This window comes from Vombatus ursinus, unplaced genomic scaffold (assembly GCF_900497805.2).
Source record: "Vombatus ursinus unplaced genomic scaffold, bare-nosed wombat genome assembly UNPS02014809.1, whole genome shotgun sequence".
Classification (NCBI taxonomy): Eukaryota; Metazoa; Chordata; class Mammalia; order Diprotodontia; family Vombatidae; genus Vombatus; species Vombatus ursinus.
The window spans coordinates 14426535-14444655 of NW_020954587.1; the positions used below are offsets into that span (position 1 = coordinate 14426535).

The 18121-nt window shown below is 35.2% G+C and overlaps 1 protein-coding gene across 6 annotated transcripts in view; it reads right to left on the bottom strand.

The window, feature by feature from the left end:
* Nucleotides 1–18121, bottom strand: part of GART (phosphoribosylglycinamide formyltransferase, phosphoribosylglycinamide synthetase, phosphoribosylaminoimidazole synthetase) — a 36467-nt gene that overhangs the window by 11149 nt on the left and 7197 nt on the right. For 5 of the 6 annotated variants that reach the window (XM_027875573.1, XM_027875571.1, XM_027875569.1 and 2 more), the window contains 11 exons: nucleotides 17243–17417; nucleotides 15746–15857; nucleotides 12709–12777; nucleotides 11854–11979; nucleotides 9985–10072; nucleotides 9697–9782; nucleotides 9338–9506; nucleotides 8387–8618; nucleotides 6114–6208; nucleotides 4477–4586; nucleotides 3936–4134 (listed from right to left, as the gene is read on the bottom strand). In XM_027875573.1, coding sequence (XP_027731374.1) covers nucleotides 3936–4134; nucleotides 4477–4586; nucleotides 6114–6208; nucleotides 8387–8618; nucleotides 9338–9506; nucleotides 9697–9782; nucleotides 9985–10072; nucleotides 11854–11979; nucleotides 12709–12777; nucleotides 15746–15857; nucleotides 17243–17417 — 1461 coding nt within the window. Of the gene's footprint in view, nucleotides 1–3935; nucleotides 4135–4476; nucleotides 4587–6113; nucleotides 6209–8382; nucleotides 8619–9337; nucleotides 9507–9696; nucleotides 9783–9984; nucleotides 10073–11853; nucleotides 11980–12708; nucleotides 12778–15745; nucleotides 15858–17242; nucleotides 17418–18121 lie in introns of those variants that run through there. The other variant, XM_027875574.1, reaches the window with a different exon arrangement.

Consider the following 18121-nt stretch of genomic DNA (forward strand, 5'->3'; position numbering starts at 1 on the left):
AAATATTCACAACCACATGGAAGAATGCTCTAAATCACTAGCATTACTGGACTTACCCCGAAAGAGCCATCGATTAGAATAAAGTCCCCAAATACACCAAAGTATTTATAGCAGCACTTTTTGTGCTAGCAAAGAATTGCAAACAAAGTAGATACCCATCAACTGGGAACTGGCTAAAGAAACTGTGGTATGTGGATGTAATAGAATATTACTATGCTGTAAGAAATGATGCATATGAGGGAATGCCCATCAATTGTGGAATGGCTGAACAACTTGTGGTATATGATTGTAATGGAATATTATTGTGCTATAAGAAATGATGAGCAGGTGGATTTCAGAAAAACCTGGAAAGTACTAAATGAACTGATGCAAAGAGAAGTGAGCAGAACCAAAGTAACAGCAATACCACACATTGGTCAACTGTGAATGGCCTAGCTATTTTGAGCAATACAACAATCCAAGACCATTCCAAAGGACTCATGATGAAAAATGCTACCTACTTCCAGAAAAAGTACTGATTATGTCTGAGTGCTGATGAAAGAATACAAATTTTCACTTCTTGTCTTTTTATATTTTTTCTCCCCTTAGATCTGTTTTCTTTCACAACACGGCTAACATGGTAACATGTTTTACATGACTGAACATATATAACCTATATAAAATTGTTTACTGTCTCAGGGAGGGAAGAGAGAAGGGAAGAAGAGAGAAAATTTGGAACTTTAACTTAAAAAAAAAAAAACATTAACAATTGTCTTTAGGTTTAACTAGGGAAGCATGGAAAAATCTATATAGAAACAGTGAAGTAAGGAGAACCAAGAAAATACATACAATAACTACAATAATGTAAGCAGAAAGAAAAATCACACACAAAAATTGAAAGTGAATATAATGATCAAGCATGGTTTGAATGAAAGGTATTTCCAATCTACCCCTATGAAGACACGGGAAGTCCACAGCTTTGAACATAATTTTATGTTTTTGAACTTTTAAATGTACTGTTAGTGGCACTGTTTTTTCCCCCCACTAAAAAACGTTATTTGTTAATATGGCTTGGCTCTCTGAGAAGGTGAGGTAGAGGGATACTATGAGGATGTAAAAGACAGAAGACATTAATAAAAACTTATTTAAACAAAAATATCTTGAATTAAGACACAGACGTTATGGTTGCCAAGTTTGACAATATGGCCCTAATCTACCCTTCCTGTAAATTCCTCCCCTTCATTCCAGACAAACTGGCCCTCTTCTGGACACTCTTCATCTCATACTTATCTCCTAAAACTGAGTTTCCTTAAACTAAGTATATTACTCTAGAAGAGAACAAAATAGAAGGGTATCACCACCTCCGTATTTCTAAAAGTTATATCTCTATAAACATAACTCAAAACTGCATTGTTTGTGAAATGCTACATCTTATTGCTGAATCCCACTAAGCTTGGATACACACACACACACAGACACAAAACCAGGCATTGTGCTAAATGATGGCCAAGTACAAGAATTCAATCCCCACTGAATTTCATTTTACTAGATTATGTGAAAAAAGAACTGGAGGTTTTAGTGGACTAAAAGCTCAATTTAGGTCAACAGGGTAGAATGGCAGCCAAAAAATTCTAATGTGGTTCTTGGCTCCATTAGTTGATACATTATGTCTAGAAGGAGTGACATGACAGTCTCAATGCATGTTCTGCTATGGTCATATCTGGAATATTGTGTTGGTTTGGCTGTCATGCTTTAAGAAGCACATGAACACATTAAAAAGATTGATGGCCACTTATTAGTGATACTGTAAATGGGATTCCCCCTCTGATGCGTCAGACTAGATAATGTACTTCTAGACTATATGACTACTCATACCCATCTCAAGATTCCATGGGAGAACAAGGATTCAGCTGTAGTGGGATGAAAAAAAATGAGAAAAAGGTAGTTGGTATGCTACTGGTAATAGAAGTTAAGAGCTTAGTGAGTAAGAGGAAAGGAAGGTGGGTATGGCTCTGAAAGTGTTCATGATAGGTGAGGACAGCAACAACTTAAGACCTAAGCATTACCCATAAAGCAGTGTGTTAGCAATTCTCAAAAGATGCTAATAATAGCAAGACAGGCAAGGAGTGAGGGTCACATTTCCGGAAAATATAGAAAGCAGAAGGTAGTTCACAGTGTTAATGCAAGGTTTTTGCTTCTGCTTTCTATGCTCAGTGCAGGCTGGTTTCCTCCCTATCCTTGAGGATGAAATATTCCTTTAAACAAACAAACAAATAAGCAGTACCACAAAATGGAAGAGCTCAAATGTTAAAAAAGATATTTGAAGATGCGGAGGGACTGACCTAGGCCAGGAGGTTTCAGGGTAGAAGAATGTTGTACAGATGAGAAACAGAAATTAATCACTGGGCTCAAGGGAAGAGAACTAAGTCCTTTGAGGAAAAAAACAGCTGCTTGTCCTCTCAAGGAATGATGCTTTGGATCCAGAGATGCTGTCAGGCAGTTATCGACCAGCATGTATTGGAGGAGACATCCACCAGTCTTGGTGGTTGGTCACTCCCTGCTGAGAAGTACTCAGGAAGCTATTTGTTGACCTTTCCAGGGCATGCATTCAGGACATAAAAGAGAACTTCCTAAGACTTGTCAAACCAGATGAATACTACCAGCCTCACATGGGTACAAATGACACCACCAGAAGGAATGTAGATATTTATTGCAACATTGTAAAAGACAACTGTGAAAGACCTAAAACTCTCATCAACACAATGACCAGTTAGGACTCTTCTGACTGACGATGATGAAACTTGCTTTCTACAGCCTGGTGGAAAGGCAATAGGCATAGAACAAGACATATATTTTCAGACACAACCAATACAACACACATGTTTTGCTTGACTATAAATTATTTGTTACAAGAGCAATTTTAGTGAAGGATTGGGGGAATAGCATGAGGGGGAGGATGACAAAAAAGAAAGAAAAAAGTTATCAATAAAACATAAAAATACACAGAAGAGAGCAGAAAGGTGTTTAGAAGAGAACATAGAAGAGAAAGGTAGTGTTTGTACAACCATTTTTTTTTGGGCAAGCAGTGGGGTTAAGGGACTTGCCCAGGGCCACACAGCTAGTGAGTGTTATGTGTCTGAGGCTGGATTTGAACTCAGATCCTCCTGACTGCAGGGTCGGTGCTCTATCCACTGTGCCACCTAGCTGCCCCTGTGTAACCATTTTAAAAGTAGATATTTACATTATAAACAAAACAAAATTCCAACCAGTTCTGATTGAATTTCAAATACAATTCTTTTTTTTCCCCTATCCATTGTATTAAGGGAAAAAAAAATAAGAGCAAATAAAGAAGTATAGTGGGTATAACTGATTTCTGAATCAAAGACCTGGGATCAAGTTCAGCCTCTGACCTATTTTGGTAGTGTTGTGACCCTGGGTAAGTCACTTCAACTTGACTTGCCTCAGAGAAGGTGCCCATCTGTACTGGTAAAGGCAATTCCACACCATGAGCATCCTCACAGATCTGGTTAAAAAAGCTCAAGAAGAATCAATATGGAAGCAGAGTTTATTGAGAAGGAAAGTCACTTTGGCAGCTTACGTGGAAGATGGACTGAAGAGGGGAGAGTCTTGAGACAGGGAGATCAGTTAGGGGGCTATCACAAGAGTCCAGGCAAGAGGCAGACAATGGATGTAGAATATTGAACATGCTTATTTTACTTAGTTGTTTCCCATTTTTACACAAACTCCTCATTTGATATGAAGTGCTAGACAAAACAGAAAGCAGTTCAGTAGGCATTAGGTTTAGATGACATCTCACTGTTCAAGGGAAGGTACTACTGGGGTTTGGGGGTAATATTGAGAAATGACAGTTATCTTAAAAATCAAAAAGCATCAATAAAATGTTTAAAAAAGTAAGCTTTAAAAGCCTGTATTTATCATAGGAAATACCAACATACCCAAAAGAGCACATCCTGCTTTTTCACATGCTTTTGCTATACCCGCAACGATAGTTTCAGCTGTGCTGACATCAAGTTTTCCACAGGAAAAATAATCAAGGAAAAATAGAGGCTCTGCTCCTTGAGCCAAAATATCATTGACACACATTGCAACCAAATCTTGACCAATGGTATCATGTTTATTGCACTGTTGGGCAATCTATGGAGAAATAATATAGAGCCCTTGTTACAACCTAAAAGAATAAGCAAAAGGCTGTTTGCTTAAGAAAAAAAAAAAAACTGATAAAGAGCTGGCCAAAAGAATTATTTTCTTACACAAAAACAACTGGAAACCCCTTTAAACGAACTGTTAACTCATCCTGTCCCCCACCCCCCATTTATTACCTACCTTTCACCATTACTATTCTTTTATCAAGCCTTAAATACATGAATAATAAACCTTGCCAAATACATGGCATGCCATTTTTTTAAACCTTCGATAAGAAAAATGAAACAAAATCTTTATAGGCTTTTATAAATTCCTAATCTTTGAATTGGTTACCTTTAATTTGGTTCCAACTCCATCTGTACCAGATGCCAGCAGGGGATCTTTAAAACCAGCTACTTTTAAGTCAAAGAGACCAGCAAATCCTCCAAGGTCTACAGTACATCCTATCAAACAGGAAAATGGTAATGTGCAGCTTAACACAAAGGAAGACTGTGAATAGCCCCACTTCTACCTTGTTATCCCTTCACATCAACAAATGACTCAAAGAAGGGAACAGGTCAGCACCGAGAAATAATCTAGTAAGATGTCAGAAAATTTTATTTAATTTACATGAGTCATTTACTTCCCACCTCTTTCCACAACAAATCCTTTCTTGTTACAGAGAATAATAGCAGCTAATAATTTTATAGTGCTTACTATATGCCAGACACTGTACTGTGTCTGAGGCTGCATTTGAACTTAGGTCTTTCAGACTCCAGATTTGGCACTCTATTCACTTGTGTTACCTAGCTGCCCCAAGTAAGCAAAATTAGCTAATACTGAGTCCATATCTAAAAGTACACACAATATTCTGTCCACTTTTTGGGGGAAGGATCGTATTTCATTAGCTTATTTCTAGGACCTTTATTTTTTCCCCCTCTGATTCCCCAGGCTTTATTTCGCTTTTAGTTATCTTCATTTACTTTATGGTATTTGGTTTTTCTATTTATTTCACTTGGCATTAGCTCATTCATGTCTTTCCACATTTCTCTGAATTGCACATTAACATTTTTTCCATTTAAATACCAAAATTTTAAGTCAATCCAACCTGCTGCTGACCTTTTGAGGTTGACAGCAGTGAGACAAACCATTCCATCCTAAAATATGGTCCGAGTTTTCTATTAGAAATAGAATGTTGTACTGAATGGAGTATGGATCTGGAGTACTACTACAGTGATTCTTATTTTTTTTTTGCATTTTGGATGAATATTGTCTACTAAAAGCATATTTAATACAAGAGCACTAGATTATAAACTAAGGCATATTTGATACTTCCATGTCCTGTAACATCTAATCACAGGAAAGTAAGACATAGTATATATAAGATAGGTTGTAATAGGTCAAATAGTTGACCCGATTTTTTTTTTTAACTTTCCAAGAGTAAAAAGGCCTATTTGTATTAGCAAGGTACCTGCATTTTATACTGCCTTAATTTCTTCTGGTAGTATTAATCAGAAATATTTGTTTCTAAGTGTAAAATCAAGAGCAACTGATCAACACAGCATTGTTGTGAAATAAATTGTGGTATATAATGTAATATTACTGTGCCATAAAAAAATAAAGAATTTAGAGAAAGATAGGACAGCCTTTTTGAGCTCTATTTCATATAAATGGAAAAAAATCACCCACAACAATAAGCTGAATACTAATTATAACTGCCAACCCAGAACTAGAAAATAGCTGAGGAAGCTATCGCCTTTCAGAAGAAGTGGTGGACTACTGATATGGCATATTGCACACACTGTCAAATGAGATCATCGTGTCAGATCAGGTGGTTTTGCTTAATTGTTTTATTTTGCTACAAAAGTTCATTTGGTGGAGGGGTATAAATCCAGATTTTACGCACCATAAAAAAACCAGAGCAATCAATAAAATATACTTAAGTGAGTACATAAGTCATTAAGGATTTATAAAGATAGGATTTGGCTTACCCGGTCTGGAGGTGGCTTTAGCTAAAGGCTTAATTTTCTTAACCAGTTCATTGCCAGCTGCAATATCCACCCCACTTTCCTTGTAAGTCAGGCCTCTAAAACATTAAAAATGTTAAGCTAAAATTTATCTGTGAGGGCTAATTACTTCACTTTAACATAGTAACAAGGCATGATTCAGGCATATATGTGTGACCAATTTGTGATTAACAATCAATCAATTAACAAACAAGTAGTTAAGTTAAGTAGTTAAGCCTATGTGCTCCACATGGTGCTAGGCACTAGGATAAAAGTACAAAGAACAAAACAATCTATAACCATGAGGATACTTATTTTAGAATGTGGGTGAGTTATAGCATAGACCAATTAAATACAAAGAAAATTCCCAAATAAAATCCCAGTTTGCTCAGTAATAGCCTACAGCATAATTAAAAATTTTATCAGAACTATTTTTGATTTGAAGGCAAAATGACCAATTTAAAATTAGAAAACAAGGCCTTCAACAATTACATTGAATACTTTTAATAGCATATAAATTCATCAGTTTCCAGTTTCATCATGAAGATATAGCAGAAAGGAAGAACCATATAAAATTAGTGGAAAAGTGAAGCAATGTTTACTGATAACATTCTTCTTTAAACATACTACTCTAATAACAGAGGTAACCTGGTGCAGTGGCTAAAGTGCTAAAACCTAAGAGTCACTAGACCTGGGCTCAAATCCAATCTCAGGTACTTCCTTGCCAAAGAGGTTCACAGCTTTAGAACTGGAAGGGACTTTTGGAGATCACTCAGTCCAACCCCCTCACTTGACAAATGAAGAAACTGAGGCTGGGAGAGACGAAGTGACATGTCCAGGGTCATATGACAATAAGTGTCTGAGGCAAAATTTGAACTCAGGCTTTTCCAACTCTAATACCAGCAGCGTAATGACTAAAACCTAGCTCAGGGGTGGGGAACCTGTGGCCTCAAGACCACATGTGGTCCTTTAGGTTCTCAAGTGCGGCCTTTGACTGAATCCAAATGTTACAGAACAAATCTCCTTAATAAGAGGATCTGTTCTCACCCAAGGATCTAGGCCACAGGTTCCCCACTCTACCTATCGGCTGGGTTCTGAGCAAGTCATAATGTCTCAGAGCTTTAGTTTCTTTAAGTATAAAATGGGGATACCTCTTGCTATCTATCTTACAGGGTTGTTATGAATAAAGGGCTCTATGTATTAGGGTGTTATAAGAATGTGTTCTTAATACTGGATATAGTACATGACTGTATGCAATCAAGGGGTGGGACTCACTATAGAATTAAGTAGGTTTTCATTAGAAATAACAATTTCAGGATGACAAAAGTTGGACAGTAAATGCCATCACCTTATGCTTTAAGAAGGGGAAAAAAAGACTTAACTTCTGAGGTGGCAATGATATGTCTCCTCAACCTCGACAGAAATAATATGCCAAGATGGAAGTAGAGTTTGTATGTAGATTAACTTGAATTACGAAAGGGACAAAATTTCTCACTAGAGACAGGCATAACTGGAAAAAAAAAATCAAGAGAATTCTCAACTCTCTCAAACAAACCCACAATTAAAAAGCCCATGATGGAATTAAGAACGTAGCTCTCTGATTAAGTTGAATGGAACAAAGCAATAATAATGGAAACATCTTCAATACTGTTTAAGGCAATGGGTAAACAAGAAGAAAGAAATCCTTTCTTGGAGGTTGTTTTAAAAAGTATAATATAGATTTTGGCAATCAGATAAATTGTATTAAAACCTGGGAAAAACTGCCAGTTCAAAACAGTGTCTTCTGAATGTGTCTCCATTTTAAGTACAGCATGTATCTGATACCTTTTCATAATATTTAATGAATGAGGTCATAAGCTATGTATAATTTTAAAAAATGAGGATATATACCAAGATTTTTAAAAACTTAAGTTTATTGTTTTCATAGGATAATTGCACAGAACAGTGATCAAACCAAAAGAAATTTTCATTAACTTGCAGATATGATGGACATATAATAGTGAGTTGGTAACATTTAAATACAGTTATTGATTTTGTCCCTCAAGACAAATGCACACCATCAAAACCATATATAGATAATAAAAATCTTAAATCGGGGTCTAGGTTAACCTAGTTTAAGAAAACAACACACTAATCCTGCACTTGTTGGTACAAGATAAAATATTCACTGATTGGTATCTTATGTAAAACTTTAGCAATAATTGATACAGGTTAGGTCTGAGCTAATAATGACTATTATTTCTCTAAAAACACTTTACCTGGACTGTTTTAGGAAAGAGATAGCTCGATAGCCAATGTCTTTTCTATAAACTGCTCCTTCAAATTTTATAACAGTTATTCCTTTATTGGCTTCTTCAAGAGCTGACATCAGATCTTTCTGCATGGCTGTCACCGTAAGAACTCTACCACCATTAGTCACTACTTTATCCTCTTTCAGGGATGTGCCTGCTTGGAAAACCTCCAGGCCTAAAGCTTTAGCCTCAGGAATTCCTAGAGGAGATGACATTTAAACAAATCACGTAACAGGTCATGACAAGAAAAATATAAATTAAAATAAATGATAAATCTAGCTTAAAGAATTGGATTCAGTTAAAGGGATATTTGAATCTCTTCATAGTCTGGATCTAACTTACTTTTCTAGGTTTATCACACTTCTTCCCACACTCTATAGTAAAGCCAAACTGGCCTTACTATTTCTCTCACACAATTTTATCTCCCATGCCTAGAATACATTCTCCCTTCCTACTTCCACCTCATACACTCCCTTCTCTTCAACTCACAACTTCATGTCTATGTCAAACTTATCTGGATCCTTCTAAATGCTGGTGCCCTTCTTCCTATTGACTAGTTGTTAGTGATTCTGTATATGATTATATAAGTACTTGTCTCCCCAGCTGGAACACAAGCTCCTTGTGAATAGAGATTATTTCATCTGCTGTATTTGTTATTTGCAGAGCTTTGTACTTATGTAGGCAGGCACTTGCTAGATGCTAGAATATTTATTTTGCTTAGCCTATGTTGTCTTACTGTCATGGGCTGTTTCATTTTTGTCATCCCATCCCTAATCTCCAGAATGGCGCCTGGTACATAGTAGTTAAATATTTGTGAATTCTCTGCAACGTGGGGGGTATCTAATCGTAGGAAAGAAGCAACAAGAAAGCTGTGTTTGCCACCTGTTATGGTCAGCACAAAACAGTAGTCTGAATTACCCGTTATCTCCATGCCTTTGGTGTAATTTTCGGGGTAGCCTTTACTCGCCATGACAACAGTTACAGCAGCACTATCTTCAAGCCAGACTGGCAGAGAATTAGAAAGCTGACCATCTAAAACTGATTGAATTACTTCATATAAATCACTTTTAAGAAGTGGAAGAATTACCTACAAAAATACAGCACACAGAGATAAAATTTAATACCTTCCAGTTATCATATTCATTGAAATGCTAGGAATGATATATGTAATTCTTGAGAAATATCACAATAAAAAGGATGACAAGTCTGAAATGAAAATTTAGTGTTTACATGTTCATATTTCACTTATCTTTGACATTTTATGTATCATTACCTACCTGGCATTCTGGATCCCCAAATCTGCAATTAAACTCCAGAACTTTTGGGCCATCTTTGGTAAGCATTATACCAGCATACAAAATTCCTTTGATAAAGAGCAGACATACAGTGAAGACAACGAAGCTACACAGTTTTAAACCTTTTAATAATGACCTTCTAAGGTTTATTTGTTATGATCAAGGTAATTTTGGTCATTTCTTGTTCATGTCAGGGACTGGTAAAGAAAATACCATAGGAGCAACTTTCAGGTTTTCCTCAAAATGATACCCATAGATCAATGTTCCTACCTACATATGGAACACCTTCTTGCTGCATGCCATCTACTGCTCTTTGAAGAATGGTATTTTTAATTTTTAATAACAGATCTTTAGGAACCTAGGAAAAATCCAGAAATAATTATTTTAAAGTAATTCTGTTCTTTTATTCTACTAATATCATATAGGGTTATGAATAAACACTTAGAAAAATGCAGTATGTCATTTACAAGTACAAAATGATCTATGACTACTAAGGTACCATATTTAGTAAATAGGATATATTTTCAGGTAATCAAGCAGCACCAGTCAACAAATTCTACAGTGATCTTATCATTCATTATTTCCTGCTAAGGGCATCCAAGCATTATTAACTTGCAGTAAAAATTCTAAGAGCTTATCGAGAAAAATAAACTCTTAGAAAACAAACAAAAAAATAAAAATGAGCAGAGACATTTCTTTTTTGAGGCAGCTAGGCGGCACACTGGACCTTGGATCAGAAAGACCTGAATCAAATCTAGTCAAAAGTCAAATCACTTGACCTTAAGCCAAGTCATTTAACTTCTGTGGGTTTCACTTTCCTCCTCTGTCAATGGGGATAACAACAGCACCTCCCTCCTAGGGTTATTGTGAGGATTAAATGAGATCATATTTTAAAGTGCTTTGCAAACCTTAATGCACTATATAAATGCTAGCTATTTTGAAAAACAAGTTAATTTTCAGAAAAGTGACCGTGCGACACTGTGGACAGAAGGCTGGGGTGAGAGTCAGGAAGACCTGGGTTTAATTTCATCTCTGACACCTACTGGCTGTATGAGCCTGGGGAAGTCCTTTAACCTCTAAGTATACCAGGCAACCGTTACATAGAAGGTGCCAATCTACATTGGTAGAAAAGAGTTCATTTACTGGTGAGTTCCCTGTATTGATGAAATCATAGGGTCTAGACCATAAAACAAACAAACCCACAATTTAACAGAAATATGGCATATATTTTTAAAAGAATAATATCACCTCTGCACTATCAATTCAGGGATTGCTATATTTAGGAGTTTGTAAAGTGCTAGTAAAATTTTTGCACTCAAATTTATTCTTTACTTCCAATGAATGGCATTTTCCTATTATTTAAGGATCTCAGAAACTATGATTCATCTGCCCATCACAAAATCAAATGCATGGTTACAAAATCAAAATTGTAGTCTGCCTGGTGATCTATATATAATCCTACTGAAAGTATTTAATATCTCTATATTGGATGTGCCTGGGAAGATCTGTTCACACTACAGCTCAGTTTAGCTTTGAAAAGATAAAAAGCTAGGGTATGAACTTTTTCTTACAAATGGAAAAAAAAAGGAGGCATGATATAAGTCAACACTGGGAAGAAATGCAAACCAGAAAACAAAGCTCACTATATAAAATCCAATTATTTAAGTAGATCTTTTTAATCAACTCATATGAATTAGAAATCATAGAGGCAACAATGTAGTGGACAGAGTGCTAAGCTCTGGAATCAGGACCTGATTTAAATCCCCTCTCTGACTGCAATAAGTTGTGGGCAGGTCACAACCTCTATGTGCCTCAAGGAATGTCTAGAATTTTTCTTTGAAGTCACAGACAATTGCAATGTACACTGATGGAAGGAACTTCCACACATCAGGAGATTCAAACTGAAGAAATAACAGATCCTTTAAGGAGGAATTCAGAATTTCCAAGAAGCAACTAATGCTCTGCTCTGAGATTATGAGAGACAACATGACTTGGAATGAGATGTGTATCTTAAGAGCCAGACATCTATTAGCTTCATGACCACAGGCAAATTGTTTAATCTGAGCCTGTTCCCTCATCAGTAAAACACGCATAGTAATACTTGCCTTATTTATTAGAAAGGATTGTTGTTTTACTTACCTGAGGTGTTGGACAGTAAGCTCCCATTCCTCCCGTATTTGGGCCATGGTCTCCATCCAGTAATCGCTTATGGTCCTGTGCTGGTGGCATTGGGGCCACAGTCTTACCATCAGTAAAACATAAACACTGTGAGGAAAACATAATTTTCCTATTTATTATTAATTTAATGAATTTCTATTATTTATTACCTATCAATTATTTAACATTGTTATTTATTTTATGAAAAGTGATTTAATATCTGTATTATGTAAGATGTTAAAGTAGCAAAATATAATGTAAAAGCAGCAGCAAAAATCCATTCTATAACAGATGGACACTTCTTTCAAGTAGAAAAATCAGGTCCACACAAGTCATACATAAAGAATAAGAACATTTTAGAATGCTATATTTTCCTACATTCTACTAGTTATTTCCAATTACTTGTAAATAGTTTCATTCATTCCTCATTTATTTTCAAATCGAAGTACTTTGTAGGGGACTCCTTACCTTGTAACTCACCACAGAAGAAAATTATCTTGAAATATACATACTGCTTTGGTAAATAAAGAGGAGATAATTTTTAAAATTATGCTAGTTTTTTTCCCTGGTGTACTCCTGGCATGGCTGAAGAGAAGGCAGCTTCTTTCTAGCTGTGGAAGATTTAATTTTTTTTTTTTAATGTTTACTTTTTGTTTATGTCTTTCACTTTTGGGATTACTGATTTATTTCTTTAAAATGAAACTTAACTGAGGAGATGGTTTTTTCCTTGGGGGGTGGGGGACAGGAGAGAGGAATAAATCAAATAACAGCTCTATTAGTAAAACAGAGTTGGAATAATTAAAAAAAAAAAACTTTATGGGTGGAAAATTTACTTACAGACACCTCTTCTCCTTCAAGAACTTCTTCAATTACAATGGTATCACCAGCTGCTCCAAAAGCTTTATCCTGTATTGAAATTAAACTGTTAACTTTATAGGTTTACCTTAAAGTTTATTTTATCACTTGGGATTTTTTTTTGCCAAATTAGGAAGAAACCATTATAACACTAGAAATTCTTCTTTTTTTCCCCCCAGGCTCAAAGAAAGATGTTACATTGTTATATTTCAACTTGAAATATAACATGAGCATTGATACCACTGATTCTCACAGAATTTATCACTAGTTTACTATTTTATTTGGTGAAGATCCAAATCAATGATCTCATGCTCACAAAGCAAAATGTAACATCAGCATTGCCTAAGATGTCTTTAATTATACATAAGAAAGGGGCAGCTAGGTGGCACAGTGGATAGAGTACTGGCCCTGGATTCAGGAGGACCTGAGTTCAAATCCGGCCTGAGACACCTAACACTTATTAGCTGTGTGACCCTGGGCAAGTCACTTAACCACATTTGCCTAGCCCCTCCCCCCCAAAAAAGCGTAAGGAAGTCTTACATCATTTAAGTTGATAATTAACCTTACAAAATTTCCATTTGGTTTGCATAGCTTTTACTTTCCTTCCATATGGTTTATTCCCAATATAAACCATATTACTATTCCTTATATTGTGACTATGTATATATACCTGAAACATATACCAATGAAACAATAAAAAAATGCATATTCTAATGGAAAATAGAATAAAGAGAAAAAAAGAAATAGAGTACAATTATTTTTTTAGGAGCACTGCTTGGTTTCTCCTAAAGGCATTTCATAAGGCAGAGAGAAAGCAATGAACTCAGTAGCTATTTTGACCACAAGGAAGAACTGGTTACTGAAGATGATAGAAACCTTGGGAAAAACTGACCAGATTATCTTACAAGTCTGTAGTGACAGGGAATGATTTGACACTGAATGTGCCATTGGATGGGAGACATGAGGATTTTTCATGTTTAAAAAAACAAAACAAAACAACAAAACCGAGGGGTTTTTAATTGATTATAAATACAAGTCAAAGTGTTGTTGACTTCGGAAAAATAATTAGATTAATAACTGTTGAATGTGTAGAAAAAGGGAACAACACACTTTTTCATATATTGTACTGGTCAGATTACAACTCTTAACATAGTGTTCAATTCTAAGTGCCACTTCTCAGGATGGGAACTGACAAACTAGATTATGTGCAGAGGAGGGTGATCATAATGATCAAAGGACGAAAAACGGCAAAATGGTAGACTGATATATGGAAATTTGGCTAGAATTAGTAGACAGCCTGGAGAAAAGACTTAAGGGGATACAATTAGGTGTCTTTTAACTACATTAATAGTGGTCACAAAAAAAAAAAAAAAAAGATTTATCCTGCCTGGCTCTAGAGGAAGAATTAGGAAGAATAAAGCTACAGTTAGACTTCAGCTCAACATAAACGAAGACTTTTCTAATAAATAAAGTTCTTAAAAATTTATTAAGTTGCCCTCTGATACAGCGACTCTGTTACTAGTTGTTTAAGCAGAAGCTGGATGCCAGTATTTGAGGACGCTGGAGATGGGACTCATGTACTATGTAAAGAGAGTGCAATGATTAAGAAGTAAAAGGCAGCTACATTGCAACTTCAGGAATCTTAACAACTGTGGAATGTATCTTTTTTTGCAGGTATTACTGAAGTCATGAATACATAATGGAGTGCTGTGTTTTTGTAATAGGATTACAGTATTTCACTATGGTGCAGATCTCAAAGGTGAGTGGGGACTAATTAATCATTCTATTCTCATTAGTATAACTGGATAGAATGTTTGTCACACTTGTCCCATAAACTAGAATCTCATCATTTATAAGAGTGAAATACATGCAAATTTTCTTCCAAGTCTAGGATTCTTAGGCTACTACTACATACCCTAGGCCTTATATTTCCTCTGATAGGTTTGAACCCATGGTCCAAAACTCAGGAAAAGAAGGGGGCTTAAGACTTATGACAGAGTATCTCACATTAAACTAAGGAGGGCAGTTAAAGACAGTGGGGGAAAGGATTCATTCTCACAAAAAATATTTAAGTACTTTTTTTTGTAGCACCAAAGATTTAGAAACAGAGTGAGGGTCCATCAAATGGTTAATCGCTGAACAAATTGGTATAAGAATGTAATGGATTATTATTGGATCATAAGAAATCAGGTACACTGAGAAATTTGGGAAGATACATATGAATTGATGAAATAAGCAGAACCAATTAATGACAACATAAAGTAAAACAACATTGAAATACTTTAGAAAGCTAATGGAGAGACATGTTTCTAGTTTTTTATCAAGGAAATGGTGCATGAGAGGTAGAGTGAGACATACATTGTCACACACGGACAATGTGTTGATTTGTTTTGCTTGATTTTCCTTATTTAATATAAGGGAGGGGGAATGGGGATAAGGAAGTAATAGTGATATAAAAAAATAAAAAAGGTATGAATTGCTCCTTCTTTCTTTCCTTTAAAAGTCTTTGTTCCAAGACATGGCAATCACATAGGGAAGGAATGAAATATTTTAAAATCAAGGTATTGTACCAAAAGAAGGCTTCAATTAAATATTTTTAAAAAGAAAAGCACAAAAAGTTATGGGAAGCCCTAAAAAAAAAATTCTGATCATTGTATATTATCTCAATTGGTGATAAAATGGAAAGGTAGTTATTTAGGCATGACCCAGAAATTTTTTTTTCCTTCCTTTTGTACTTAGGCAGCAATAGTTAAAGCCAACTTAACAGGGAGAGTCATGATTTAGGTTTCTTTATGTTTGTTATTTCCAGTACAATGAGAATTAGGAATGCTTTCAACATATAATAACAGAATTTTTGGAGCACTGACTAAATGGAATATTATGATGTGAGTATTTATATGGCCAATCTCTGCCCATGAGAAAATTAATGTTTACATATGATGTTCCAGTAGTCCATTCATAGAATGGACTGAATAGAATAGAAATCGGAATAGAAAACTCCAAAGTCTTTTCATCCTACCTGCATTATGTCTTGAATTGCTTTGCAGGCCTCTTCTTTGTTACTAGCGACAATTACTCCTTTCCCAGCAGCCAGACCACTGGCCTTTATAACCAAAGCAGGAAAGTCTGCACTGCAAAGAAATAGAAATTGTCTGGAATATCTGATAAAACCTTAGCTGTACAATTTTCTGCATTTCTGAAATTAAGAGCACTATAGAATTGATTCTTTCTTAGTGCTGATCCTCAGCAAAGCTGATTTTATTTTTTAGTGGGAATATAAGTATTTCTGAGAATTATAGGAAGATGTATAAGAAGCATTGCAGAAGGAAATAAGCACAAGCAAATAAATAATCATACACAATGGCTACAACTATATTAAAGGACCACTAGAATGAAATTATACTCCAAGTAATTGCAAAACTAATGATGGTAGTGGAAACAAATAGTGAAAACATACCTCCTGGGGACTACTAGCGATAGCAGATGCTTTTGTTTAATTGTTTTTTTTTGTTACAAGAGAAAGTTTGATGTGGAGTGGTGTTTGGAAGACAAGATGTCTTTTTCTAATAATAATTATGACGAAAAGACAAAAAGTATAAATAATTATTCTGAAGGAGGAAAAAATTCTTGTCATGTGATATTTTTGGTTGAACTAGTACACGTTTACCTTTAATTCCACACATTAAGGGAGGCTGGAAATGCATGACGATACATTAAAAAAACTGAGAAGGGACAGGTAAGTCATCAGTAAACATTTATTAAGTACCTACTACCTGAAAGGCATTGTGCTAAGAGCTAGGGATTCAAAAAGAGGGAAAAAAATAATCCTTGCCCTCAAGGAGCTCACATTCTAATGCAGGAACTTACAATCTAATGCCAGGAAAACCTTGAAGGAACACTGTCACAAAAGTGAAGGAAGAAGTGCTGACTGATGTCAAATGCTTAAAGAGAAGTTTAGGAAGACGAGTGGAAAAAATGCCAAGAAAAAATGTGAATAACCTTGGAGAGAGTAATTTTTTTCAGCAGTGGAGTCAGAAGTGAGAATGCAAGGGTCTGACAAGTAAAGTGAAGTTGAGTAAGCTGAGGCGATGAATATAGATGAAATTTTCTAAGAGTTAGTCCGTGAAAGTAAAAGATATAATAGGATGCTAGCTAGAGGTTATGGCAAAATTAAGTAAGGGTTTTTAAAGGATAGATAGTGGAAAGTGAGGTGTTTTAGGTGGCAGTGAAAGGAGCCAGTGGATAAGGTATCATTCTCTTCTTTCCTTGGGGGTGGGAGGTTGGTAGAAAATCACCCTACTCCAATATATATACGTATACATATAAAGATATAAATACGTATGTGCTTACACGAGTATGAGTACACATATATGTACATATAAAGATAAATATCAGCAAGAACTGTGTCTTTTTTCTTTATTACAGTGAAAGCAGCACAGAATCATCAGCATGCATGGGTTTAGCAAAACTTAAAACAGAGATACAAAATAATTATTATTTATAGGCAGCATTCTACCTCATAACAAAGTTGCAGGCTTCTTCAGGGTTGGTGAAAGCTTTCCACTTTGCAGTTGGGATTTCATGGCGGTCCATAAAATCCTTGGCAAATTTTTTGCTGGACTCTAACTGAGCTGCCTTTGCTGTGGGACCAAAACACCTCACTCCTGCAGATGTTAGATTTCCAACAATTCCTATAAATAAAAATGTTTTATGAGTAAAAAAAGTTTGAGTATATTTTGCCTTATTACAGTTCATTTCTGCCATGTCCACTGATGTACCCAATTCTCATTAATACTGTGCTCCATCAATAGAGACTAGATTGCCAGAAAACAGGATGTTGTCATGATGAAGCTGATTTTGAGTGATTCTGAGAAAAGTTTACTCTGATTTTAGGTATATCCAATTCAAATAGATTACTAGACAACAGATCCAAATCTTTGCATATCAATGACTCCATTTTCATTGGAAGTAAATAGTAAAACATGTTCTGGACTTATTTCAAGTTTCAGCTGAAAAGAGATTAGGTTGGAAATGATTGGGGATGTAGAAAATGTGAATTGTTATTTATTTAATTCTTATTGATGTAAAATAGAAATTGTCAGTAATATTTCTTAAGTACAGCAAAAACAATTTCTTATTTGCATTCAATCTATTCAATTTGTATAAACAAATGGGATTCTAATACTAGCAAGGCTTTCTTTCACAATTTTTTTTTTGTATTTTGAAAGCCAACTAAGTAGTCTGCATATTGAAAAATTATAGAAATTATTACTATTTAGTGAACATTTTTTGTTGTTTGAATTTAAACCTTATTCAGGATATGAGGTTAAGTTTTTAAAATCTATTCAATAGCTAGTTTTAAACTCTTTAGTATAAATAAAGTTGGGTTAGTGTA